Here is a 27,405-nt window from a genome sequence, read left to right as displayed (position 1 = left end):
TCATGATTTTTTTCTTTCCCAAAGAGAAGCAATTGTAGTCCTACAGCAGCTGAACGGAACCTTTGGCCTTTCCGATATATATAATCCTCACACCTGCATCTTTTCCCCTGCTGGGTATTTTTTCCTCTTTTGGCTCTTTTTTAAAAAGTGTATTTTGTTTCACTCCCTTCTTTAAGGTGCTGCCCAAATGACTGTGAATTGAAGAACGACATGGACATAATATAAATATAATAGCACTCCTGAATATGTGAATGTCGTGAGATGCCCCGGCCTTCATGAAGTGTATCTGCAGGGCTGAAATGAAGCAGAATTTCCAGGACTAGGATTTCAGGGGAATAGCTGGACACTGAGACAAATTTCCTAATTATAAGAGCTATTTGATGAGAACTGATGGCCCCTGGAGATGATGAGATCTCCTTCAGTGTCGGTATTTAAATAGGGGGGGGGGAGTGTAAGATGGATAAACCACTTTGGGAGTTGTAGCTCTGTGAAGGGAATAGGAGTCTCCTAATGACTCTCAGCATCCTTAAACTACAGTTCCCGGGGTTCTTTGGGGGGAAGGCATGCCTGTTTAAAGTGGTATGATACTGCTTAAAATATACAGTGGTACTTCAGGTTAATAACTTAATTCGTTCTGGAGGTCCGTTCTTAACCTGAAACTGTTCTTAACCTGAAGCACTACTTTAGCTAATGGGGCCTCCTGCCACCGCTGCTCCACCACCATGCAATTTCTGTTCTCATCCTGAAGCAAAGTTCTTAATCCAAGGTACTATTTCTGGGTTAGCGGAGTCTGTAACCTGAAGCATCTGTAACCCGAGGTACCACTGTATAGTGCAGATGGGGTCTTAGAGGGAGCCCATGTTGTGGCGTCCTGATGCACTGTGGCTCCCTTCGGTCCCAGTCAGCATAGCTAATGTACAGCAACATCCGGAGGGCATTGTGTTGGCTCCTTCTGCACTAAATCATGTAAAAAAAATGCTCTCAAGGGTGATGGGCCCATCACCACAGCTTATCACAAGTTGGTAATGCCTACTTACCTAAATGAGCAGCAGGGTTGAGGAAGTTGCTGTGATGGGGGTGAGGGCCAAAAGGGGGTGCGGCTGGGTGGGCAGCACCTATCAGGACAAATTCAAAAGCAAAAATAAAACAACATTTGAATAGCGGGTTCAGAGAAGATACACAGCGCCAACGTATCACAATGCTGCAAGCAGGTCCTGTCTTCTAGAACTGAGGGATATACCTTCCCTTGTAGCCCAGTAAACAGTTGATGAAAAATGGCTGACAAATGTGTTTATATTCACTGGACGTCATACACGGGTGTTTCTGGCAAAACTAGGATTGCATTCCAAATCTGGGTCACCCAGATGCTGTGTTGGTCTTGTCACCTGATCCCATGCAGATGTATCATTAGGACACTTCCAGCATGTCTCTCTAGAGGAGGCTTGAGAGAGACTCCTTTGCTGGAAGTATTTAAGCAGAGGCTGGACTGCCCTCTGCCAGGGATGCTGCAGTCACATTGCACATTGTAGATCCTGGGACAACCAGCTTTAAAGCCATGATTATGCACGGTTCTGAAATTGCATGGGGAGCCTCCACAAGTTTGGAAGGCTCATTGCGGCAGACATTCAGCTCCCTACACGTAGAGGGTGGTGAGGCTCCGCAGAAGGGGGGTGACTAAGGGTGTGGGCCCACTCTCACCCACACTTGATTCCAATTGGAAGAAGAAGAAGAGTTTGGATTTGATATCCCGCCTTTCACTCCCCTTCAGGAGTCTCAAAGCGGCTAACATTCTCCTTTCCCTTCCTCCCCCACAACAAACACTCTGTGAGGTGAGTGGGGCTGAGAGACTTCAAAGAAGTGTGACTGGCCCAAGGTCACCCAGCAGCTGCATGTGGAGGAGCGGAGACGCGAACCCGGTTCCCCAGATTAGGAGACTACCGCTCTTAACCACTACACCACACTGGAAGTGGGGGGGAGCAGGGAATCATTGGAAAGATTTGCCTGTTCGGAGCTATCCAGGGTCCTGAAATTCCAGCCTGACTCTTCCGGACTAAGACAGCTTCAGGCATCCCCAGGGACTCATAGTCAGCACAGATTATTCCTATGCATGTTTTTGGTTTTCCTTCAGAATTGCTCTGAGAAGACTGGCCACATTCCTTACTTGCCTTTTCCACCTTTAATTTAGTCACACAGCACACATGGAGTTTGCTCCCAAAGGAGGCAGTGACAACTACCAACTTGGATGGCTTTAAAATAGGATTAGACAAATTTGTGGAGGACAAGACTAACAAAGGCTACTAGCCATGATAGCTACGTTCTGCCTCCACTGTTAGAGGCAGCAATGCTTCTGAATACCAGTTGCTGGAAACTGCATGAGGGCCAAGGGCTCTTGTGACTGGGTCCTGCTTGTGAATTTCCTCACAGGCATCAGCTTGGCCACCACAAGATGCAGAACTAGGTGGGTCTTTGGCCTGATCCAGCAGGCTTGTACTATGTTCTTCAATAATGGATCATTGATATGCATACTCACTGGCTGCAGAGAAGAGAGTGGAGGGCCGAGCTAAGTCATGGGGATGGTGGATGGCCCCAAAGAGACTAGGACCTGGTGGCCGACTCAGAAATTCAGGTTTCAGGCCAAAATCCAGTTTATGGGGATCTGATTGCATCTGTTTCTGTAATAGGAAAAGCAAATGGGAAACAATCATGAAGAAGACATTGGGCCAGCCCAGTGGAATGCTCTGCCAACAGAGATTAAGCAGATAGCTTTGGTTTTAGTTTTGAAACATCTGCTGAAAACTTTTCTATGCCACCAAGTTTATGCGTGGAATTAAGAAAATATCTATGGGTAAGAGTTGATCTTTGATTTTAATTTTTTACATGGCTTTTATTGTATGTATGTTTGAGGTAAACTGCTTTGATTAATTTTTTTAAATAGTAGCATACAAATATTTTTTATAAATAAATCAATAATGAGCAAAATACAGGGGAACATAAAGAGCTACCTTAGACTAGGTCAGACTACCTAGCTCTGCTCTAACTAGCAGTGGCTGTTGGGAAGCAAAGGGTCTTCTCCATCATCTGCTATGTGATCTTTCTAAACTAAGATGCCAAGGACTGGACATTGCACCTTACTATACAAAACACATGCTCTGGCTGTGTAGCTTTGGCCCCTCCCCCTAAACATGCTCCTTTGTATTCCCTTAGGAAGGTTCCACTTGCTCAAAGGGACTCACCTTCACTTTCTGTTGATGATGGTATATTTGCCAAGCAATATGGACATGCATAGCACACCATTTCCCTGGTTTCTGTAAAAGAAGCAAAAACACAAGAGGCTATTAAAATGACACCACTTAGCCACAACAGTAAGAGCTGAGCCTCTTCTCATTTAACAGCCATGACTTTTTACATTAAATGCCCTGCCTTTCTTCCATTATGAATCTTAAAATGGTAAAAATCTCATGGTTGTAAAATCTCTCATCTCACTCTCATGGTTGTCATCCAATCCAAGCCCTGGCCAGACCATGACCTGCTTTGCTTCAGTTGCGCTATGTCAAGCACTTTCAAAGCCATGCACTAAGAAAATAATGAAACAGACTGAGCTGGTGAAGGAGACAATTCAGACATTAGAAGTGAGCATAGAGTGGCACTCTGCAAACCAGGAATAAGAAATCTGTAGCCTCCAGCTCTTTTGGGATTCCAGCTCTCATTAGGTCCAGCTAGCAATGGTCAATGATGATGAGGATCAAAGTTCAACCACATCTGAAGTGCCACTGGTCTACAGTAGATCCCTGTTGTAAAGCTCTTACTGATTTACTGGTAAGTGGGGAAGTGGAATCTGGCTACTTAGTGAGGTTAATTATATTATGCCCCTACATGACACAGTAAATTCACTTTCCCATGGGTCCGAATGCTGCATATGATTGGTGCTTCTATGGCTGCATTCATCTCATGTTTGCTTTATAAGAGGGAACCCTATCCTAAATGGCGTTCCACATACACTCAAGTCAAAGTCCTAGTGAGACGACTTTACTGTATCAATGTGGCAAATGTTTGAATGCACACATCACGCTATAATAATAATAATAATAATAATAATAATAATAATAATAATTTATTTGTACCCCACCCATCTGGCTGGGTTTCCCCAGCCACTCTGGGCTGCCACAGAGACCAAAAATACATTAAAATCCAAGACTTCAGTAGTTAAACATTTTGTTGTGGGGATGCAATAAGCACACTTTTATAAGGACTTGGCAAAAATGTGAATTTTGTGAATGGGGTGCATCTGCACATTTCTGCCTTTTCCAGAAAGGTGACACATTCATGTTCCATATCCTGACATTGCAATTCTACTCAGTGTACCCTTGAGAAAGGGAAGCTCAAGTTCTCCTAATCTTAGCTATGAGTCCTGGAAGACCTGCTCCCTGCCTTGCAGGCCTTTTCCCACCTGGGAGGGCAGGTTTCTGACTGACTCCATCTACAAAAGCTGAGGCTGCTGAACAGACCCTTGGGTTGGGGTATTGTTCAAAGGGGGTTGTTGCTGATATTGATATTATTTTTTTGTATCTTTAATCTTTAGATCTTATTGTGATTTATGTGGAAATGGTTCAATTTGATTGTGTATTTTTGGATGCTTTATTTATTATTTATGACTACATTTGTTACGTTGTAACTATGCATTTTTTTTCATGTTGTAGGCCACCTTGAGCATGGTTTTAACAATGGAAAGATGGCGTACAAATAAAATTATGTACGCATATTTGTATGTATGTATGTCATCAGTTCTTTCCACCTGGATATACAATCTTCAAAATGGCGTAATAACCAAGCAACACTCTTTATTCCAAGTTTCATTCTCTTCTTCCACATGCAACCTCTGTCCTTATGAGGCTGTTATAAGCTGGACATAATACGAGTCCTCCCAGATTTGACCAAAAGCCTATCTAGCCCTACATATTGCTTTTCACAGTGGCCAACGGGACGCCTCTTGGAAGCCAAGAAGCAAGATATGAAGGCAACAGTCACTCCCCAGGACCTAGGGCAGGGTTTTGGACTACAACTCCCATCCCCCCTAACTAGCAGGACCAGTGGTCAGGGATGATGGGAAAGACAGACAGACAGAGGTCAACCAAGACTTAGTGGCCTTCTTACCCTCAGCATAGGTCTGAAGGGATCTGTCAACTGCAAAGAGAAAGAAAGAGGGAAAGTCAATAAAGGAAACCTTGCCACTCAAACAGTTGCTCATCTAATTTGCACTGCTTCACTTGGGAGAGTGGAAATTAAAATATTAGCATTTTCATTTCATTTGTAGTCTCTTTCAAAGTCTTAGCAGGCATGTTGCTTCATCTTGACCAGGTGTGGGGAGGTTTTTTACTCTCCTGATGTTGCAGAATTGCCGCTCCCATCATCCCTGGTTATTGGGGTTGATGGGAGTTGTAGTTCTGTAACATCTGGAGGGCTGCAAGTCCCCCACACCTGATCTTAAGGGTAAATTCCTGCCACGTTCACTCCTTTCCATCTCTGCTGCTCCCTGTTGTAAACAACAACTCCCACCATCCATGATTAGTGGTTCTCAACCTGTAGGTCCCCTGATGATGTTGGACTACAACTCCCATCATCCCTGAGCCCTGGCCTTGCTAGCTAGGAATGATGGGAGTTGTAGTCCAACAACATCTGGGGACCCACAGGTTGAGAACTGCTGATCCATGACCATTAGGCCATGCTGGCTGGTACTGATGGGAGTTAGGAGTCCAACAAGATCTGGAAGGACACAGATTCCCCCGCTCTGCTCTGCAGGATTTATGCTTCCAAGTATTGACAACCTACCAAACATGGCCCCCAAAAGGCATTTTGACCTGGAGTTTGCCTGCTAATTCACTCAATTTAGCACTGTAAAATAGGAAACAGTGCAGTAATTTTTTAAAGTGAACTTTTGATGGACCTTTTGAAGATACAGAGGAAGGCAGTATTTTGGAAGAGGCTTACTTGTCCATACACAATTGCTAACAGAAAAAATTCAGTAACTATTACAACAGGAGGAGCAACCCTCCCCACCCCCATTTTGTTGGACCATAACGTCCATCATTTCTGAACATTATGAGGGGTCTGATAGGAGTTTGAGTGAACCACAATGTTGTTGGACCTCAACTTCCACCACCTTTGAACATTATAGGAGCCTTCACTCAGCAACACCTGGAGGACTCCACTTTGGTTAATGCTGGACTGCACATACCCCATCTCTTTTAAAACCAGCTCCGAGTCACCCAATTATAAAAAAGCAAGTCAAATGATACAGACTGGTATAGACTGGTTGCTCTGTGGTGCAGATTTTCACACTGGAACAAATGTGGATAAAAAGGATTCATACAAAAATACTTTTTGACTCCCTTCCCACCCCCTCAAATCCATTCAAACCCATGCTGAATGGGAAGGCTCCTCTTGGGTCACAAGAAGAGGCCTTTTCTAACCCTGCTACCTGAAAACATCATTTAATTAGAGGTGTCAAGGAGTCTTCCCAAGACCATACATGGTCAGCTGATCCACATCGCAGATGGCTAACATCATCATCCTGACCCTGACTTGAAGACATCTGGAGGACAAAAAGTGTCATCTGTGGAAGTACTGAATCTAAACCCAGACCTCAACACTGAACCTGAGCTGAAGTGTGTCAACCTTGGCCTTCTCTCTAAAGCAGAAACCCCTGGAGGCAGAAACCCAGAAGACAGAATCTCCCAAGAACATTATGCTGTTCAAAGCCTGCAAACATTTGAAAGAAATGCAGAAGGTTGAGAAGTAAGAGCCTCTAGGTCAGAAGTCTACACCTTTAATCCTTTCTTCTATTCTGGATGTGGGTGCAGTCTTGGAGGTGAAGACTGGTCCAAGAGCAATGAAACACCTCGGCTGAGCTCTAGATGTAATCACAACACCCTGTCTGCTTGGAGCTATCTGTGGTCCTGATACTACAGTATTATGATCTCTGGCACCCTCAGGTTATCTGTCACATCCTGTGCACTCCCACTCACAGCCAGCCCACTTAAGGACCATGAAAGTTAGATCCTGTGCTTTATGTTTTCCAAATTCCACACTTTCTCAATTTAAGCTCAGATCAAATAGCAATAAAGGGCAGAGTTAGGATAACCACCTCAGCTTCATTCATCATTCAATGGTTGAATGGTTTGGAGGGGCTATAACATTTTAGAACTTACCCTGGGATCTTTCTGCAATAGGGTGTGTGGAACAGCTCCAGGTCTCGCTGCAACATCAATAGGATTCGAAGTCTACAAATGTCACATACACAGAAACAACGACAGTGTGAATTTATGTGCAAACTTTTAAACTTTTAGAAGACCTCAAAAGAATTAGTTAGGCAGTAAGTTAGGCAGTAGGTCTCCATAAAAAAAGAAAGGAACTGAAGATTATTTTTCCATCTATTCATTTAGTTACAGCAGAGATGGAAACCTGGTGCCCTCCAGATTTAGGGACTGCAACTCCCATCAGCCTCTGCCAGTATGGACAATGGTCAGGAATGATGGGAGTTGGAGTCCTGAAATATCTGGAGGGTCAAGGCTCCAAACCTTTGGACTACAGTTTCATATACTCTGGAATGTCATTTTCAGAGTGCCTTGCCTTGGTGCACAGAGTCATAATTTCTGTCCTAGGTTAAAGACTGTCTTAGGTTAAAGACCTCTTAAAATGTGTCACACATCTGTTTAGCTTTAGAAAATGAGATCTTGGCTCTAAGTTTCACCATGTTTTCCTATTATATTTGTGAGTATTCAAATCTGTTCTTTTTGTGTGTTACAAGATGCCATTGAATAGCCTTAACTGGTAAAAAAACCCATCACTCTCTCGCTGTTGCACAAAGCAAGCTAGTAAGATGCACACATGTCTTCTATCAGTTTCTTCTTTTCTAACCCGACAAACAAACTATGTTGTGTTCACAGGTTTTCAATTCTCGGGTGTTGCTTCTGCAAAGGGCTCACAGTTGTTGTTGGAGACAAGCCTCCTCCCTCTGTCGAGGTGATAATGCATGCTGCAGAGTACCCACTTCAACACACACACACCTCAAAACTATTCACACTGCGCCTTGCTTATTTATTTTCCAGGTCCAAAAGTAAATATACCCTTGAACCACTAGGAGTCCCCTGGAAGCACTCAGAGTGTAGCTTCTGACAGCATCTTCTGGACCACAACTTCCAGCATTACCTACCACAGTACCTCCCATGCTAGGGTTTTTTGGCCAAAGTTATGGAGCTTTCTTTTGCAAAATTGCAAAGAAATTGAACATTTCTTAGCTATTTCTGAGGAAAATTGGCAAAAAATGACACAGCCAACATGGGCTGCCATACGTATGGATTTTCACGGACATTTCGCCAAATTCCGCTCTGACACTGCTTGCGGATGCAGTGTTCAGGGTATCCCATACAAATTTCCAGGACGTATGGCAACCCTATAGCCATCCAGCAGGATGGGAAGTGGATTCCAACCAGAGCTGATGGCCTTCCATTCACATAGAAGCAAGGAGAATAATAAAAAATACAGGTTCACTGATAGTGCAAGTGAGAAGCAGGTGAAAAGGGAGGGAATGACAAGCTGGAGGTGGGGGGTTGGGAAAGGGGAGTCAAATGGATTATTGCTGGGATTAAAAAACCAAGCTAGAGAGGGACAGTGTGAGGGACAGCAGCTGAACAGTGAACAATTTGGGTTTGCACCAATAAAGGGGGTCAGAGAGAAGGGGAAGCAGCTCGTATCCAGACAGCTGGCTGTAGTTGTGGGTACTGAAATAATTTCAAGTGTTGGGAAACAGCAGAACATTGGGGCATATAGAAAGCCAATGAAAGGTGAACATAAGACCATGAGCCCTGCTGGATCAGACCAAAGACCCATCTAGCCTGGCATCCTGTTATCACAGGGGCCAACAAGATGCCAACTGTCCTCTCCCAGAAAATGGCTGAAGGTCTTGGCAATCTGACTGAGAATGTGGATAAGGGATTGAAACAGATGGAACACATAAGCCATCAATCGCAAACTGTTGATTTTGACATCAGTAGAGGCAGGTGTCTCCATTCACAAAGTAAGAATCACCAAAACCGTCTTTCCAGAATAGAGATTTATAATGTAGTCATGAGAATGTAAAAAACCTGACTTGCGAAGAGCCCCACACAACATTAAAAAAACAACAACAACCATGCACGCAGCCACATACTAGTAGATGGTTAAGCTCAAATGGATTCTTAATAACCTAATTATCATACATATGAGGACCTTTGCTAATGAACCACAATCTACATATTTAAGAAGCTTGAGTGGTGGAGCGGGGATAGTTTTCAGATTGGACAAACACAGCTCAACATCTAAACCTCAAAAGATTAAATTTAAAATACACTGGTGAACAATGAGGATTACAGTTCTTTAAGCAGAATGAATAAGACTGACGTCAGTCTACCCCTGAGCTGAGAAATACAATACCTGGTATAAAAGAGCAGAAACAAACAGTTTAGAACATCCCTGAATACCTTGAGTTCCATGATAAAAGAAAGACAAGATATAAAATGAAAGAATGTAAGATTGCCCCAAATGTTCATAAGTGAACATTTTCAGATGAAAAGATGCTTTTTCAGGGCTCCTAAAATGCCCCCAGGGAAGTTTCACTGCCTACTTTTGTTTACTGCTAATTCTAGGCCGCTGCTTCAGCCCAAAGTATGCCCCCACTCTACCAGATTTTGGTTCTTCTGTGCAAAGCTAGCTAGTCAATCAGCAATCACATTGAAAATGTAATGGCAAAACAGCCCAATAGTTTTTCTAACTGGGCCAACATCACCAAGAAGTGTAGACTTTCTAAGGTATGTTTATTGAGACTTTGCCAATCAGTGAAGAACCTGATTATCCAGACATTCTTGGAAACCAAGTCCCATCATCCCCAGTCAACATAGCTAATGGCTAGGGATTATGGTGACCGCAGTCCAGTAAGGACCCGAGGTACTACACCACACCTCTGATATAGGGCTTTAAAAGCAAGAACCAGCACCTGGGAGCCTACTGGAAAGCCACCCTGCCCCTGCCTCCCCTGCCGCCTCAGTAAATGAGAGTGAATCAAGGGAACGCATGATGAAGGTTCATGCAGATCTCTTTTCAACTGATTTGCCCATCATCCCCAAGAGAGTTTGAGTCCCAATCAAGCTGAAAGGAAACTCTGGGATTTTGTGCCCCACGTTGACCTAGGGAGGAAATGCCTTCCTGTAGACTCATTCATCTCTCCCAGCAGAGCCATCTCCAAAACCAAAGATGGGGAACATTTGGACCTCCAGGCTACAGCTGGACTACAGCTCCCAGAAGCCTCAGCCTGCATAGCCAACAGTGAAGGATGATGAGAGTTGAAGTCCTGCAGCATCTAGAGCAGCGGTTCTCAACCTGTGGGTCCCCAGATGTTGTTGGACTATAACTCCCATCATCCCTGAGCTCTGGCCTTGCTAGCTAGGGGTGATGGGAGTTGTAGTTCAACAACATCTGGGGACCCACAGGTTGAGAACCGCTGCTCTAGAGGGTTGCAGGTTCCCCATGCAGGCCCAAGACAAATAAAAGCACTGCTCCTCACCTGGAACTGCAAGAAACCACAAAGCTACAAGGCACATGTCCATAATAGGAAAGAGTCTACACAACACACACAAAACATATTTACAATTTACCTTGGGTTGAAACGCCCCTTGTAGTGAGCCAAAAGGACCAGTTGGAGGAATCATTGGAGGGATCCCTGATACAGCAGGAGGGTACGAGTGGAATAACTGTGACAAAGGGAGGATAACATCAGCAAAGGACCCCACACACATTTTCTAATTGCACATCATGCAATTTCAACTCAGAAGAAAGCAAAAGAGACACGGAGGCAGTTTATGAATTATGCAGTTCGCATGATTGCTGCTGTTAATCAGTCAGTGATCCAACTGCATAAAAATCAATGCTGGACCACTGATGTTGGGTACTTGGTAAAGGAGGTGGCGATAAGCCTAGGAAAAAGACAAAGGCATCTGACAACAGCAATGAATAAGGGATATAATGGACATTCACAAAATGTTAGACGACAAGATGAACAGATTTGTGTGGAAAGAACAGATTATTTGAAAGCGTAAGGGGTAGAGAGCTGTCTCAGAATGGATTTTTATAATGAGGGTTATTATTATACGGTATTATAATACTGCATTACAGAAAAAGAGAGGATGCAATGGGAAGGAACTGGAGGAGAAACGTGATCTCATTGTCAATTGCATTAGTTGTAGCAGTTAAACAACAGGAACAAAGGAAGCTGCCTTAATATTGGGTCATGAGACTGTAAGAAGAGCCTGCTGGATCAGGCCAGTTCTCACAGTGGCCAAAAAAATGCCTCTGGGATAAGCAAGAATGACCTGAGTGCAACAGCACTTTCCCCGTCTGTGGTTTCCAGCAACTGGAATTCAGCCTTCAACAGTGGAGGTAGAACATAGCCACAGATAGCATGGGCCTCCATGAATTGGTCTAATCCTCTTTCAAAACCATCAAAGTTGGGGGGCCACCCCCGACTCTTGTGGGAGCAGATTCCACAGCTCAACTGTGTGAAGAAGTAATTTGTTATCTGGTTTGAGTCTTCCAACTTTATTTCGTGGTCCGTGAGTTCTAGGGTTCTGAGAGAGCATAATTTTATAAGCTTCTATCATGTCTCCTCTTACTCCTCTTAGTACTTTCTGTAAATTCAGTTGCTCCATCCCCTTGATCATTTCGATTGCCCTTTTCTGGTCAAACCCTTGGCTCTTATCGAGCTCCAGGGTCTCGCCCTGAAGTTTTTCCCAATTCTGTCTGGAGATGCTAGAGATTCAGCCTGGAACCTTCTGCATGCAAGTTATGTGTTCAACCACTGAGGGGTGGCCCTAGCCAACATTCACCACAAGGCATGGGTAGGACGTTAACAGAATCCAATGTGGGATGCATGCCAATAGTGGTGTGGTCAAAACAAAAGTGGGTGCAGCCAGAGGGCACAACCTCCCGCCCACCAATACAAACAAACAAAAAATAACATATGCAGAGGTAGTTTGCATTTTATGCTTATTTTACTTACCCAATTGCAGCTTTGCATGGGGGTGGGGTGGGGTGGGATAAATAAATGGAGAGCAGAGCAAACTCATTTTCCATTTACTTATTCCCCCTCCCCATACCTGTGCAAAGCTGCAGTCATGAGCTTACCTAGCTGTGAGATGGCAGTGTGAGGGCTCTGGCAGCATTCCAGAGCCCCTGCGCCCCTTCGTCAATTTTCCTGAATTGCCCTACAGCAGTTTGGCTTGGGAAAAGGCTTTGGCCAACAGATGAGGCCTTTTTCTACAAAATCGCAGTGCAATTCCCTTGCAAATGCATTCCACTGACTCATGATGCCTGCCTGAGCCAAAGATCTAAAAAAGCACAATTGTCAGTTTCATTGTATTGTTCCATGAGGTGCACCTAAGCACACTGAAGCATCTCTCTCTCTTTTTTGCAATTAACATCATTAAGAAAATGCAACAATTTTAAGGCTTTCACTGAACCACCTGGCCCAGTTCATCTCCCCACTCCTTTCATAGATCATTGCCGTCTTTTAATTCTATTTCGCTTCAACGTGAACTTCCAATGGTGCAGAAAACGTTTCCAAGATTAGATGATATTGAATAGCGGAGCTCTCAAGAACCCATTAGGCAGGCAAGCGTCTTGGGTTGCAATCACTTTTTAATACTGAAAATGAGCATGTTAAAGACTCTAGCATCCATAACGCTTACTGTTCTGTATTAACATGCCAGTTCACAAAAGCGAAGGGAAGTTAGAAATTTCATTGTATGCTGGTTGTTAACATATAGATGGTGGGAAAGGATGGAGACCTTTCAGAGTGTCTTGGAACTGCCACTGCTGCTTGAAGGCTTGGATTCCCATGTTGTCAACAAAAGTAGAGAGCTATCAATGTCCCATCTTAGCTGGGCCCCAAGTTGCAGGACAACTTTTAAGTAACACAGCTTCTGTAGGTTCAGGAAGCACCAACAGCCCAAGCCAGACCATGATCCCATCCCAGGCAAACTGGGGTTCAATTGAGGGCTTAGACAAGAGAATAGCAGCCCAAGGTCCACTGGCAGGCAGGCAGAAAGTTTGATGCAAGGGACATACAAATACATCCCAACAGCTTTTCCAGCCTAGTGCTGAGGCTCTTGAACTGGAGCTGCCAGAAGCACACCCAGGGCGCAGCTGAACTCCATCTTCTGTCATCAAAAGAGAGGCGTCATCATGAAGAGGACTTTATTTGTGAGGAGACCTTGACTCCTGAGGAGTCTTCTCCCGAAAACTGGAACGTCTCCTCGTGGGAACATGTATCCACCTGCCATTTAAGGTACTGTCTCTTGTGGGCTGGCGGCCAGTTCAAGTCTCAGTTTCTGAGTCTGAATTGCCTCTCCTTGCTAGATTAATCCTTTAAAGTCCTCATCACCTCTCTCTCTCTCTGAAGCAGGAATGGAGAAACTGTGGCCCTCCAGATGTGGCCAGATTCCTTGCCCTGTGAAGCTTGGTCCCACCACTACAATTGCCTTCCACTGGCTGACAAAGACTTTAATGGTTTAGCAGGTTTTTAGTTTTCCCGGTAGATGACCTTTTATTTGAGGTTTACTTTTACTTTTAATTATTCATTAAAGTATTTTAAGCCACATTTCAGGGTACATTAGTAATTCTTGAAAGAGCGTCTCCACCCCCAGCATTCAGCCCGGACAGGTCCAGCTCCAAGGGCCTTTTGGTGGTTCCCTCAGTGCAAGAAGTGAGGTTACAGGGAATGCCTTCCCATCAGATGTCAAGGAAATAAACAACTATCTGACTTTTAGAAGACATCTGAAGGTAGCCCTGTTTAGGAAAGTTTTAAATCTTGGATGTGCTTTTAATTCTGTTGGGAGCCGCCCAGAGTGGCTGGGGAAACCCAGCCAGATGGGTGGGGTAATAATAATAATAATAATAATAATAATAATAATAATAATAATAATAATAATAATAATAATAATAATAATAACAACAGTTATTATTATTAACCAACCACATTTTTAAATGGTCTCATTTTTGTAGATTTTTCCTAACTTTTTAAAAAATGTTTTTAATTGTTCTCAACATGGTTTTTTAATATTGTTTTAATATTTTGACATTTGCCACCCTGAGCTCCTTTGGGAGGAAGGAAGGGCTGCAAATTTAATAAATTTAAATTATGCAGCAAAGGGGGGGGGTAGCATTTTTTAAATGAAATAGCATAATAACCATAGTTAAAAATATAGATGCCATACGGTTCCCGAATCACACTTTCAGCATCTTGGGTTAAGAAAGCACATTCCAAACCGAAGGTAAAACCGCCAACAAATGTTTTAAGAAAGGAAGAAAAAGGAGCAATTCTACTTTGCCTACAAATTTAGACCATAATACCTTTTGATCTGGCCCATTAAGTGAAATCCACTGGTTAATGCATTTTTAATAATATGCCAGTTAAAAGTTTCAAGTGCTTTAATCTTGTAGCTTTTAACCTCTGTTAACCATTGAAATGGGACAGGCCATCAGGTTAGATACATCTGAGGCAATGAAAGAGAAACACAAATGACCTGACACTCATTTGGATTCTGTGATTTCTCACCTATTGGAGAAAGGGAGGGTGTATAACCATTTGGATCAACCATAAAGCTTGGCTTTCAGGGTGCTGTCAATTCTTTAAGATTCCTTTGGCACAAAGGCCCAAAGGTAGATATCTGTGCCTCTTCAGGCCTGCACAGGGATCTTGCATGTGCCTGGAGGTCTCCTAGTCCTCTGAGTGGAGGGAGAACATAAGGGCTGAATGAATCAATTCATTTGGGGCTTGGTGGTGTTGTGGTCTAAAGGGTGGCGGTTTGAATCCCCACAACAGGGTGAGCTCCTGTTGCTCTGTCCCAGCTTCTGCCAACCTAGCAGTTCGAAAGCACGCCAGTGCAAGTAGATAAATAGTCACCACTGTGGTGGGAAGGTAAACAGAGTTTCCATGTGCTCTAGTGTCCGTCACAGTGGTCTGCTGTGCCAGAAGCGGTTTAGTCATGCTGGCTGCATGACCCAGAAAGCTGTCTGTGGACAAATGCCGGCTCCCTCAGCCTGGAAGATGAGCACTGCAACCCCATAGTCACCTTTGACTGGACTTAACTGTCCAGGGGTCCTTTACCTTTTTACCTTTTTACCTTCATATCAGGGCAAGGATGTTCTTACAGAAAATCAACTCTAGGTCTTTGCTGTTTCAGTGTGGTGTTAAGGTAAGCTGCAAATATTTTAATGTGGTCTTTGTTAGAAGGAAGGTTTTGCTGTTGTTAACTTTATTTCCTTAGTTTTCATTATTGCCTTTCGTATTTTTCTTTATGAAGTTTTGCATGTTGCTCAGATAATATTTTCTAATGGGAGGCCATATAAATTTAACAAATCTTTCATAGCACTTTGCATTTTTTTAAATTACCAAAAATGCTATTTAAAACCAATATTTTAGTGTTTTTCTCCTAAGAAACATTTTTTTCGCATGCAGTTTTGACATTTTTACATGCAACTTACCCCAGTAAAATGCATTTTGTATGCTATTTTCAGTAATACAGACCTTTTTATAATACTTTCTCCATATTATATGTATTCTTGTACATGTTGCTTTGTTGGAAAACTGCATTGCAAAATTCAGAGGATTGCGAATTTCAAAGGTAACCCTGTGTTTCGGTTTGCATATAAGTTGAAGAAGTGTGAATTAGGTAGTTTCTCATTCAAATGCAAACAAATCCCTCATCAACCCAGGACTTCATATATCTTCATTACCACATTGGAATCTAGAGAAATGGTCACAAAGATCTGCTTGTGCCATTGAAATGAGCAGAGAAGACAGCAATAACAGAGAGAATCTGGGCACCTTTGTAGTCTCCAGTTCTTGATTAAAGAGTTAGATTTAGGCATAGCTTCAGAGTTTGCTTTTTCTTTTTAAGAGATATCACATCTTTCAGAAGACGAAAAGCTAAAGCAAATGACAATATCGATGATGGACTTTTTAGAGTGATGGACAGAAAGGGAGAAGGAGGGAAACAGAAAATGGGATGTTCTGCCACTGATCTGAGTGGTGATCTCAGCCCACCAATGGGAAAAGAAGCAATTAATACATTTTAAGGCAGTAAGAAGAACTCACACTGTGTCGGTAGAAAGGGTCAACTTTTGTAGGGTATTTGTCAAACTGCAAAAAGGATCAAAACACAAACTCATTATATTGTCTTTCTAATGGGGCATACATTTCTTTGATTCAGTCAATGGTTGGGAACTGGTGAAAAAACTGGCAATCGATGGAGATGTGAGGAAAGGGGAGGATATACCTAAAAATGGCATGTGTTCAGAGGTGAAAGTATGGACAGCAGTGAGAGCAGGAAGAGATCAGGAGCAATTTAGAGAACAAAAATTCCAGGTGCAAATTAAGTAGAATGATTGGAACCAACAACATAATACTACAATATATTCCCTACATAACAGGACTGCTCCTGACCAGTGTTCTAGCCAGCCATTATCTGCAAGGAGGACATTTTCCCTGGGCTCTCTCCCCACCCTGTTCCATTTTCCAATTTAATGTTTTTCTTTCCAATCTGTCACTCATTTGCCTGCATCCTTTTGTGTGTGTGTGTGTGTGTGTGTGCGTGTGTGTCTGTTCCCAAACTCTGCAGTTCCCTGAGCATACTGACAGCTCCTTCATGTTTCTCAGTGAGTCCATTTGGACTATATGTCCTCCAACACTCACCACTTGAGCTTGCTATCTGAGGGGGAAAGGCCATGGGTTCCTGAGGCCCATACACCTCTTTTTCACCTCTTTATTTAGGCAAACAAAGCAGTGATACCAGCAGGCTGAGGTTCATTCCAGACTAGTCCCTCCACCCTGTGAAATATCATCGTTTCCTCACTCACCCTTTAGGAAGAATGCACATGCCATTACCGAATAGCTGTATATCAATCTCTTCTTCTCATCCTCCCCCTCCCCCAAGCCTGATTTCCAACCTTTTATTTTGGCAGTAAAATGCAATTGCAATGTCCAGTGTGGAACAGCAGCGTGAAATAATCAAGACATGGCAGAGTTACTGTGCTTTTAACTGAAAGCTTCCTGTTCTGCAAGTTCACTGCTTACTTTTTCACTGCAGCTAGAACATGCTGTCTCCAACATGGCGTGGAGCTTGGCATGGTGGGAAGATGCCAAAGGAGTGGGGAACTGGAAGATGCCAGGGATTGAACCTGCGAAGTTTATTATGTTCTACCTCTGCTCCATGGCCCTTCCTCAAGAGTTTAAGATTGGTCCAGAATGAAGGGACCTGTGTTCTGAAACATCTTCAGAGCTCTAATAAATTCTATTAGTAGGCACCAACCAGCAAATGCGGTGGGGGAGGGGGACAGCCTGCCTTGTACCCGCTAAGTGTTTCTGTTGCCTTTGAGTTTAGTGGAGGACACTGCCCCACTGCCAGTTTGAAGTAAGACTCGGATGCCAGTCAACCAGCTGGCCATCAACCCTCTGGGCTGATGTCGCTCGCACTGTGCCACATTGTTAGTACTGTACTGCCTTCCATGACAAAACATAGAAAGCAATTACCGTATTTTTTGCTCTATAAGACTCACTTTTCCCTCCTAAAAAGTAAGGGGAAATGTGTGTGCGTCTTATGGAGCGAATGCAGGCTGCGTAGCTATCCCGGAAGCCAGAACAGCAAGAGGGATCGCTGCTTTCACTGCGCAGTGATCCCTCTTGCTTTTCTGGCTTCTGAGATTCAGAGTATTTTTTTTCTTGTTTTCCTCCTCCAAAAACTAGGTGCGTCTTGTGGTGTCTGGTGCGTCTTATAGAGCGAAAAATACGGTATGTTAGAAAGGAGGGTTAAAGTTTAGCTTTATGCCCTCACTTTCAATCTGCACCACATTTTTTGCAAACAAGGGAGCCACATGCATGGGAGACTCTAGATTCTGACACGGAACTTCCCAGAAATATCGAACGTTTCTCACTTTCCGAATTCCCCGAGTTGCAAGGTGGGAGGAGCATGCTTCCTTCCTCCCAGAATCTCTCCCTTCACGCGGACATCTTCCCCCATCGTCACAATTTTATCACCATTTTGCAAAAGGAAAGAAAAAGATCCAAAGAGAGTTGTGCTCTACTTATCCTCACATTTCTGCCTGGGGTACGCACCATGGGAGGTGCCGGCGTTGGCATGATGGCGGTGGGCGGGATCGCGTGGGGGAAAGGCGTGAAAGTGTGCTGGTGCGTATGTTGGTGGGTGTGCTGGTGCTGGTGCTGATGCTGGTGGAACTCCGTCCTCAGGTAAGGCGGTGGGCCCAGCGAGGCGCCGCGGTCGGCACTCTGCGAAGCCAGAAATCGGGTGTTCAGCTCCTGGCGGAGAAGATCTTGCTCTGAAAACCAAGACAATGGCAACATGAGGTTTTATCCTTCTCGTTTATATACCACTCAGTCTTTCCTTTTTCCTTTTTTGGGGGGAATCACACTTCCACAATGCACAACTGATCTTTGTTAATAGATGGATGTTTCCCTTCATCTCTGTTCCTCCATTAGTGCCAGCATGATGGTGGGGAACCTATGGCCCTCTATGTGCTGATAGACTCCCACATGAAACAGCAGCCACCGGCATGGGCAATGATCATGAAGTTTGTTAGACAGCAACATCTGGAGGGCCACAGATTCCTCAGCCTTGTGCCAGAGTTGAGTTTCCCAAACTTGCATCTCCAGCTGTTTTTGGACTACAACTCCCACCATCCCTAGCTAGCAGGACCAGTGGTCAGGGATGATGGGAACTGTAGTCCCCAAACAGCCTGAGACCCAAGTATGGGAAACCCCATGCTAGAGGAAGAACAGAATAGCTTGCTTTTCTGCTTTAAATTCTCCTACAGGAATTTGGTACAACCTGCTTGCATAAAATATGTCCAAACCCAAATTTAAGAACCCTAAGAGCTCCCAGCCAGAATAAGCAGTGGTGGGCTGGTGCCCATCTGGACTGGTAGGATCATCAGTAACTGTAGCCGAAGCCAATGGCAGGCAGAACCAACTAATTCCAGGTTTCTCTCCATCTTCTTCCTCTCTGCTGATTTCTCCAAGGACAAGACTGAGACTTAGGAGGAGGATGCAGACAACCACAGCCGTACACTGGGTTGGTTGGTCGTAAGTATGGAAGCGGGCAGGTGGCAGCAGGCTGTGGGGAGACTCGTAATTTGGTGATGGAACTCCATTCATCCATTCATGAATCAGCTTCCATTGCTGAGATGGGTTCCTCCTTCCTTCCCCTCTTACTCAGCCCCCCAACTCATCTCTCTAATTCCCTTCCATCCCCCTCTCCATCCCTCTCTCCCAGAATGCACTATCCCTGTGTGTATTTATGTGTGTGTGTGTGTGTATGTATGTATGTGTATGTATGTATGTGTGGGATGCAGGTGGCGCTGTGGGTTAAACCACAGAACCTAGGACTTGCTGATCAGAAGGTCAGCGGTTCGAATCCCCACAACGGGGTGAGCTCCCATTGCTCGGTCCCAGCTCCTGCCAACCTAGCAGTTCGAAAGCACGTCAAAGTGCAAGTAGATAAATAGGTACCGCTCTGGCAGAAAGGTAAGCGGCGTTTCTGTGCACTGCTCTCGTTCGCCAGAAGCAGCTTAGTCATGCTGGCCACATGACCCGGAAGCTGTACGCTGGCTCCTTCGGCCAATAAAGCGAGATGAGCACCACAACCCCAGAGTCGGCCACGACTGGACCTAATGGTCAGGGGTCCCTTTACCTTTACCTTTTATGTATGTATGTATGTATGTATGTATGTATGTATAGAATCGTAGAACTGCAGAGTTGGAAGACACCACAAATGCCATCTAGACCAAACCCTGCAATGAAGGAATATTTTGCCCAACACGGGGCTCAAACTCACAACACTGAGATTGAAGAGTCCAATTCTTTACCAGCTGAGCTATGTAGCCCCATTGCATAAAGTATCTAAGTATATGCACATTCTTACCTGAGTAAGCACTTCCAGCAGGATGACCTGGAACTTGCAATGTCCCTGACGTCAGAGGAGGAGGAGGGGGCAATGCCGTGGGAGGGGCAAACATATTGGGGTGATGGGCGTGCGCAGGAGGTTGGAGGGTGGGGGTAAAGGTGTTGAGCGGGCTGTGGTTTGGCAAAGAAAGGGGGAAAGGGGATGCTGAGGGGTGGTGGCCTATATGCGGAGGGGGTTGAGTCTTGGCAGGAGTGCTGCTTCTGCTGCTGCTGTTGGTGGAAATAAAAAAGAGGTGGGGAGGACATGTTAGGAAACAGATCTCCCGGAAGGTGCGAGAATCACCAAGCAAGAAGGAAACAGAGAACCATCTAACCCAACATGGTACCATGAAGCGCAACCAAATCTTCCTCTTCCTTGTCCCACCCGCCCCAAAGCAATAGATGGCCTGATCTTTTTCTCCAGGAATGATGATGCAACGTGGCTCTATTATCTGGTCAGCTGCACCAGGATGGAGGAGTCTGGAAAAGATGCAGATCTTCCTTCTACCAGGCCAGCAGCCTATCTAACTTTCCATAGTCCACTCTGACTCACAGACTATTTCCAGGATCACAGGTAGAAAGGAAGGTTTCTGGGCCTGAGCTAGGCTTTCTTCATTCACACATTTATATCCAGTGTTTCTTCTGACATGGAGCCCAAGCCGATGTGTGTGGGCCTCTTCCAACAGAGAGCTGCCCAGGCTCTTCTTGAAGTCATCCAGTATGGCAGTGCTCCCCTCATGCCTCACCCCAGTAGCTGGCTCCACGTCAGACTACTCTTGCTGTCAATCAATTCCTCCCAAATCTACTCTCCTGTAACTTGAACCCATTGGATCTCATGCTCTCCTCTAGACCAGCAGCAGAGAACAAGGCTTTGCTCTCTCTGTGTGTTCAGTCCACACCCTCAACCTTCTCCTCTCTAATAATGCCCAGCTCCTCCAGTGTTCCTGACTGAATCTATTTTATTTTGTCTATACTCTTCTTAAAGCAAACCACACAAATCTGGACACAGTACTCCAGATCAATGGTAGTGGGTGTCAATTCAGTGTTAGAAGCTCAGGTGTATAAGCTAATCGCCAAATGGCACCTTAAACCTGGGATGCAGTCACCACAATGGAATGTCTAGGCACACCCATCTCCAATTAAATTTGTTGTTGTTGCTTTCATTTCCACACCACTTTATAGTTTAAAGAAGAAATCTCAAAGCTTATTGAAACATTTTTAAAAACCCAGAATAAAACAAATGCAACCTTCAAGGAGAATATGTCAAAGTGACATTTCATTTTCCCCATATTAATTTATCTACTTAATTTATAGAACTCCCCCTGAGCAGAAGGGCTCTAGGAAGCCAGAGTGGTACAGTGGTTAGAGTGTTGGACTAGGACCTCAGAGTTCCGTGTTCAAATCTCCTTGCAGTCATGAGGCTCCCTTGGGTTGGTGGGGCAGTGCCCCATTTGCCCTAATGGACCACTCTCTGCTGCTCTAGGTAGCACCTTCAACAACAGCAGATGCTTAGAAAATGCACCCCATGAGAACTCACCTCAGACTGTTGAGGCTTAAGCTGCTGCTGTTATATGCCGACAACTGCTGGGCGAGGCTGCGGGAGGGAGGGCGGAGCTGGGCAGATGGCAGGCTTTGACGGGCAGGCTGCCCGGGAGAGGGCGGCCTTGGCAGGCGCTGTGTGGGAGTCGGGGGGCCGGTGGAGTGCTGAACCTCTCCTGAGGCCTGCAGTCTCTGGGGGGCTTCAGGTTGCGATGGGTGATGAGGCTCCTTTGGCTGGATGGCAGCAGGACTAGGAGAATGTGCCTCTGAAGCAGGTTCCAAATGAGGCAGGGTCCAAGCCTGAGAAACCTGAGGAGAAAGCTCTTTAGCTGCGACAGGGTCAAGCAGCGGATCTCTCCCGCCCTCCTGGCTCTTCTCTTGACTCCGTTCTAATCCCGATATTTTGGGGACTGCCAACGCCCTGGCATCTTGGTCCTCATTTTCCGTTAGTATGCCAGCTCCTATATCAGTATCTGGAAACAGGAAGAGATAACACAAAAGAGGGTTAAGGTTACACCATGACACATTATGTGATGAACGAAATCATAAACAGAAGCCAGGGTTTCCAGCACATCTTGAATCCAGTCTTCCACTACCTGCATTCAACTAGTGGCACTGAGGTTATGTTCTCTCCCTCAAGAAAAATGAAGTTGGTAGAAATAGAACACTCACAAACAGTCCAATTTTGGTGTGAAAGAGAAGTGGAAGGAAAGAGGAGGGAAATGAAGGACTGTAAAGCTGATTGGAAAGAGATCTGATGTAGGGATGAGGAGAAAATTGATTTGGTTTGGATTTAAAGGCAAAGCTCCCTCATGTGCACTTCCTGAAAGCAACACACTAACTGAAATGCAAAATTCACACTTCTCTGAGCTTTGCAAGGCAATTCTCAAACCAAGCAATGCATACAAAATGTGCAAACTTAGAATAAACTGTGGATAAGAATGCCTGTATTTGTGAAAGTAACATAAAAAATGCATGTTATATTAGGGGAAACTGCTCACAAAAATTAACCTATTAAGCAAAATCTGCACTAAAATGCTGGTGGGTTTTCAGTAGGACTTCTCTAAATAAAGTAATTCTTGAAATGATGTGGAAATCTGCAAAATTGAACTGGGAAAACGAGTAACAGAGAGAAACCAAAATGGCCAGATTTGCCCAGTAACACTGTCTTCACCAAGGGGGGTTAGTGCAATTTGATCTGTCCAGGTCACTTTGTTTTGAGGAAGCTGTGGCTGGATCCGAATTTAATCAAAGAACTGGAGCTGAGAGGGGGCTGGCAACCTGTTCCTCCCTCAGTGCAATTTCCTGGATTTAATTCCCCCCACCATCACCACACAAAAAAACACCTACTCTTAGACCCACGATGGAAAGCATGCAGCTAAAAATGAAAATGTCAGGATTCCTGGATTCCCCTGTTTATCTGTTTGCTTGCTTTTGCCAATGTGAGTTTACTCAGAAATAAATTTGACTGTGTGTCCAATGAGCTTCATTCCCACGGAGGTGTGTTTAGGATTGCAGAGAAATAAAAGAATAGGGGTCTAAGAGATAGAAGAAGGGGATGCTGCAGAAAAAGGTGGCTGGAGGGGAAAGAGAATGCAAGAAATATCTGATGGATCAGGCCAATGTCCCATCTAGTCTCAGCATCTTGTTATCACAGTGGTTGAGAAACCTAGACAGTATCTTAAAAAGCAGAGACATCACCTTGCCAACAAAGGTCCGTATAGTTAAAGCTATGGTTTTCCCAGTAGTGATGTATGGAATGAGAGCTGGACCATAAAGAAGGCTGATCACCGAAGAATTGATTCTTTTGAATTATGGTGTTGGAGGAGACTCTTGAGAGTCCCATGGACTGCAAGAAGATCAAACCTATCCATTCTGAAGGAAATCAGCCCTGAGTGCTCACTGGAAGGACAGATCGTGAAGCTGAGGCTCCAACTCTTTGGCCACCTCATGAGAAGAGAAGACTCCCTGGAAAAGATTCTGATGTTGGGAAAGATGGAGGGCACAAGGAGAAGGGGACGACAGAGGACGAGATGGTTGGATAGTGTTCTCAAAGCTTGACCAAACTGCGGGAGGCAGTGGAAGACAGGAGTGCCTGGCGTGCTCTGGTCCATGGGGTCACGAAGAGTCAGACACGACTAAACGACTAAACAACAACAACAACATAACGGTGGTCAGCTAGATTTCTCAGAGGGAAGCCCAGAAGCAGTGTTAGAAACTTGCATATATAAGCTAGGTGACAAATGGCTCCTTAAACCAGGGTTACAGTCGCCAAAACTAGTTGCCATCTGGGGGTCAGAGGTATTTTTCAATAAAACTTTTGGGTTTCTGAAATTCGTCCTGATTGTGCAGATAAAATATCATGGCTAGAATTCTAAAGGATGTTAGTGTGTGAAAACAGACAAGATCCATGAATCCCCTGGCACGCACCTCCAGATGGTGGAGATGTTAGGCACCATCCTGGTGCCTAGGGATCTCCTCTTGGTCGCATGTAGCCAATAGTCAGGTGCAAAATTCACCTGGCACCTGACTAATTTTGAACGCTGCCCACAAGCAGGACCCAAACACAAGAGCACTCTTCCCTCCTGCGGTTTCCAACAATCGTCATTCAGAAAGCACCACTGCCTCCAACAGTGGAGGTAGAACATTGTGATCTTGGTTAGCAGCCATGGGTAACCTTATCCTCCATGACTTTGTCTAATCCTCTTTTACAGCCATCCACGTCAGTGGCCATTACTGCCTCTTTGTGGGACTGATTTCCATAGGTGATGTGCTGTGTGAAGAAGGACTTTATTTTGCCTGCCCTGAATCTACCGGCATCCCACTTTCCTGGATGCCATGCCAATCACGGAGGGCAACAACCAGTACATAATGCCATCAAGAACCACCTTTCCAGAAATAAAAATTGTAATATTGAAGGAAAGGGAGGGGGAGAGATCACCATAATTAGAGAGTTATGCCTTCCTGTTAGAAATCCCCTGTGAAGAAACTTTCTCCCTCCATCCCCACAAAAAAAAGGGACAAAGCATTTTCCAGTGGAACTCCCTGACACACAGAGTGTTGCACTATCACCTGGATGTTAGATGCCTGGTCTCTCTCAAATGCCAGATATTTGTCTGATTCTTGAATGTGAAGCATAGACTCCAATCTTTCAAACATTTTTTTTAAAGCTTTCCTTCCTTGAGGTAATGACAAAACAACTTATAATTGAATATAAATCTATTTGCTCCAATAGGGTGCAGAGGGATCTGTTAGAAGGCACTGTTTTTCATTCTGCTCATCTTTGTTGCACACAGCACTGCTTCCATTCCACTGCACTTCACCTCCCAACAGAAAGCAGATTATTCATTGCATGCTCTGCTGCAGCAAAATTACATAACTTACGCTGTTATGTACAAAAACCACATTGTTCTTGTGTTATTCCATCTGAATCATTTCAATGCAAAGGAAAAACAATGTAAATCGCAGGAGAGGAGCCATAATCATTTTTTTTCCTCTTTGCAAACCGAAAGCAACAACTACCGGGAAAGCCAGCTATATTTGCAGGATTGATTTCTGGTACGAATAAGTGAACATTGGCGATTTCCACTCCTGCTGTCATCAGAATTCTCAACTACAGCCCCAAACTGCAACATTAAGGAGCAACTTAAGAGTGTCACAGCATCAAAGAGGACTTGACTGGGGGTAAGAACTGCAGCGTTGGTTCCTTTTACCAAATTATATGGGTATTGGATGCTGGAGACAGGCTATTTCTTTACCCATTTATTAAAGTTCTTTTAACAAAGGTTTTGCCTGTGTAGGCTTCCAAGCTCCTTTCCCAGAGGGCAAACCTGGAGCGTGGCCTTCCACCTGTCACCTTACCAGAGGCTCGTGACTTATCTTGGCTGCTGAAATTGGTGAAGACATGTTGAGGGAAAGCTCCGTATTGGTTTTGCTCAAATTAGCTCTGTAAAAATGGGGAGGTGTAGCGATGAGAAGGGGGTTGGCAGCCCGCACAAAGATTCCATTTTACGCTTGTCGTTTTGGGTAAACATTCATTACGGATCAGGGAAGTCTGCATTGACCTCAGCCCCCACCCGCACCCCCTTTCACCAGGCCTCAGCAGGATCGGAGGCCCGGGTAATTGGGAGCCTGGCTGGCAGCGCTCAACGAGCAAATCAGACTTTATTAAAAACAGCTGAATTTTCTTCGGCCGCAGTCTCTAAATAATGGAAGAAAACCATGCAACGGGACATGGTAAATGAAACCCTATCGACTGCTCTCACGGGGAACTCGTTTTTCTGTTTCTAGAGACAGAGAGCTGTGCCCATTGTTAGTCCTACTCAGAGTAGACCCACTGAAATGAAAGGGCACAACTAAATGAGACCCACTAGCTTCAATAGGCCTACTGTGAGTGGGGTTTAGTTGGCTTCATCCCCCACCTCAATATAAAGAGCACTGTTGAATCAGGCCCATCTGGTCCAGCTTCCTGTTCCAACAGAGAGCAAGCAGATTACTACAGAAAGCCCACAGGTGGGATATGGGGGCAATAACTCTCTTCTACAGTGGTTCCCCCTCAACTGGTGTTCAGAGGCATAATGGCTCTGGTCCTGGAAGCCAGAACATCTCGTCGTCATTGGTACGAATCTGCCTAATCTTCTTTTAAAGGCATTTAATTTGGGGGCCAACACTACATCTTGTGGCAGCAAATTCCATAGATTAACAATGCACTGTGTATAGAAGGACTTTCTCTTGCCTGTATTGACTCCTTCGACATTGAGCACACTGCCACAGACAGGGGAGGGAGATCAGAGCCGTTGTGGGCATAAGGTGCATTCCCCCCCCAAAAAAAAATGCAGAATGATGCACAAACCAGACAGAACACACCTATGAATGAACCCACATGAAAATTACATGGAGGTTTCCTGCTTTGCTATGTTTTTAAGCCAATAAAGCATTTAAAAAAGAAAAAGAAAGAAAAAGAAAATTACATGGCGCAGAAAAGGACTGATCCATTCACCCCAACTTGTGTCTATTAGATGATGATGTTATTCTTTTGTATACTGTAGCCCAAACTAAACTGTTTACTGCTCTCACATGAAATTCGTTTTGGCTCATAAATCATCATCATCATCATCCTCACCCTCATCATCACACCCTTTCCCCACACTGGGACTTGAGGCAGCCCAAACTTTTTTCAAAGAGGGCCAGATTTGATGAAGTTAACATGCATAAGGGCCAACCTTTTTTTAAATGATTTTACCCCCAAAGTTGTTGAGCTTATTTCAGTATTGAACTTATTGAGCTTTTAAAAGGATTTGACCCCAATAAATAAACTGCCACAGGGGTTGGTTAAAACTGGCTGGGAGGGGTCAGATTAGGCCCCAAAATGGACTTTGGACATGTCTGGCTTACACAAATTAAAAGACAGATAAAATACAAAAAGCAAAAACCATATAAAGGATAGCCACTAGGTCTGGGCAATATATCATCCAGGACCAGTATGAGGAGCAGAATGTGATGTCGGCTTCACTCAGTGGTATATCGCTGGTGAAACTGCCACTGCTCCTGAGTCCCTTTGCTAGTGACTTCCTCCAGTAAGTGTTGCTGGCAGCTGTGGCAATTTCACCCAGCACCTCACAGGCATAGCCAACATAGCTTGTTTTTTTCAACATCATAGCTGTTTGGCTGGTGATATACGGCAATATTGAAAAGCTGATATCGCCCAGCCCTAATAATCATGCAAAATTAATTAAACTCTAATAGAATTAAAACAATATAATAAACAGATCTATTAAAATATAGGTAGTAAAAGCAGCACATCACTATTAAAAGCCTTTTCCTTT

General features: G+C 44.5%; 1 protein-coding gene across 10 annotated transcripts in view; it reads right to left on the bottom strand.

The window, feature by feature from the left end:
* Positions 1–27,405, bottom strand: part of AUTS2 (activator of transcription and developmental regulator AUTS2) — a 667,021-nt gene that overhangs the window by 10,714 nt on the left and 628,902 nt on the right. For 3 of the 10 annotated variants that reach the window (XM_081890188.1, XM_081890195.1, XM_081890197.1), the window contains 10 exons: positions 21,579–22,053; positions 20,022–20,272; positions 18,179–18,420; positions 16,184–16,228; positions 10,686–10,781; positions 7,206–7,277; positions 5,152–5,181; positions 3,234–3,305; positions 2,531–2,672; positions 1,038–1,130 (listed from right to left, as the gene is read on the bottom strand). In XM_081890188.1, the coding sequence (XP_081746314.1) occupies positions 1,038–1,130; positions 2,531–2,672; positions 3,234–3,305; positions 5,152–5,181; positions 7,206–7,277; positions 10,686–10,781; positions 16,184–16,228; positions 18,179–18,420; positions 20,022–20,272; positions 21,579–22,053 (1,518 nt within the window). The remainder of the gene's footprint in view (positions 1–1,037; positions 1,131–2,530; positions 2,673–3,233; positions 3,306–5,151; positions 5,182–7,205; positions 7,278–10,685; positions 10,782–16,183; positions 16,229–18,178; positions 18,421–20,021; positions 20,273–21,578; positions 22,054–27,405) is intronic. The other 7 variants (XM_081890190.1, XM_081890196.1, XM_081890189.1 and 4 more) reach the window with 5 other exon arrangements.

The sequence above is a fragment of the Podarcis melisellensis genome (assembly GCF_964234715.1).
Source record: "Podarcis melisellensis genome assembly, chromosome: 15".
Lineage (NCBI taxonomy): Eukaryota > Metazoa > Chordata > Lepidosauria > Squamata > Lacertidae > Podarcis > Podarcis melisellensis.
The sequence above is the reverse complement of the archived record's forward strand: the minus strand, read 5'-3'. Positions and strand labels throughout refer to the sequence as shown.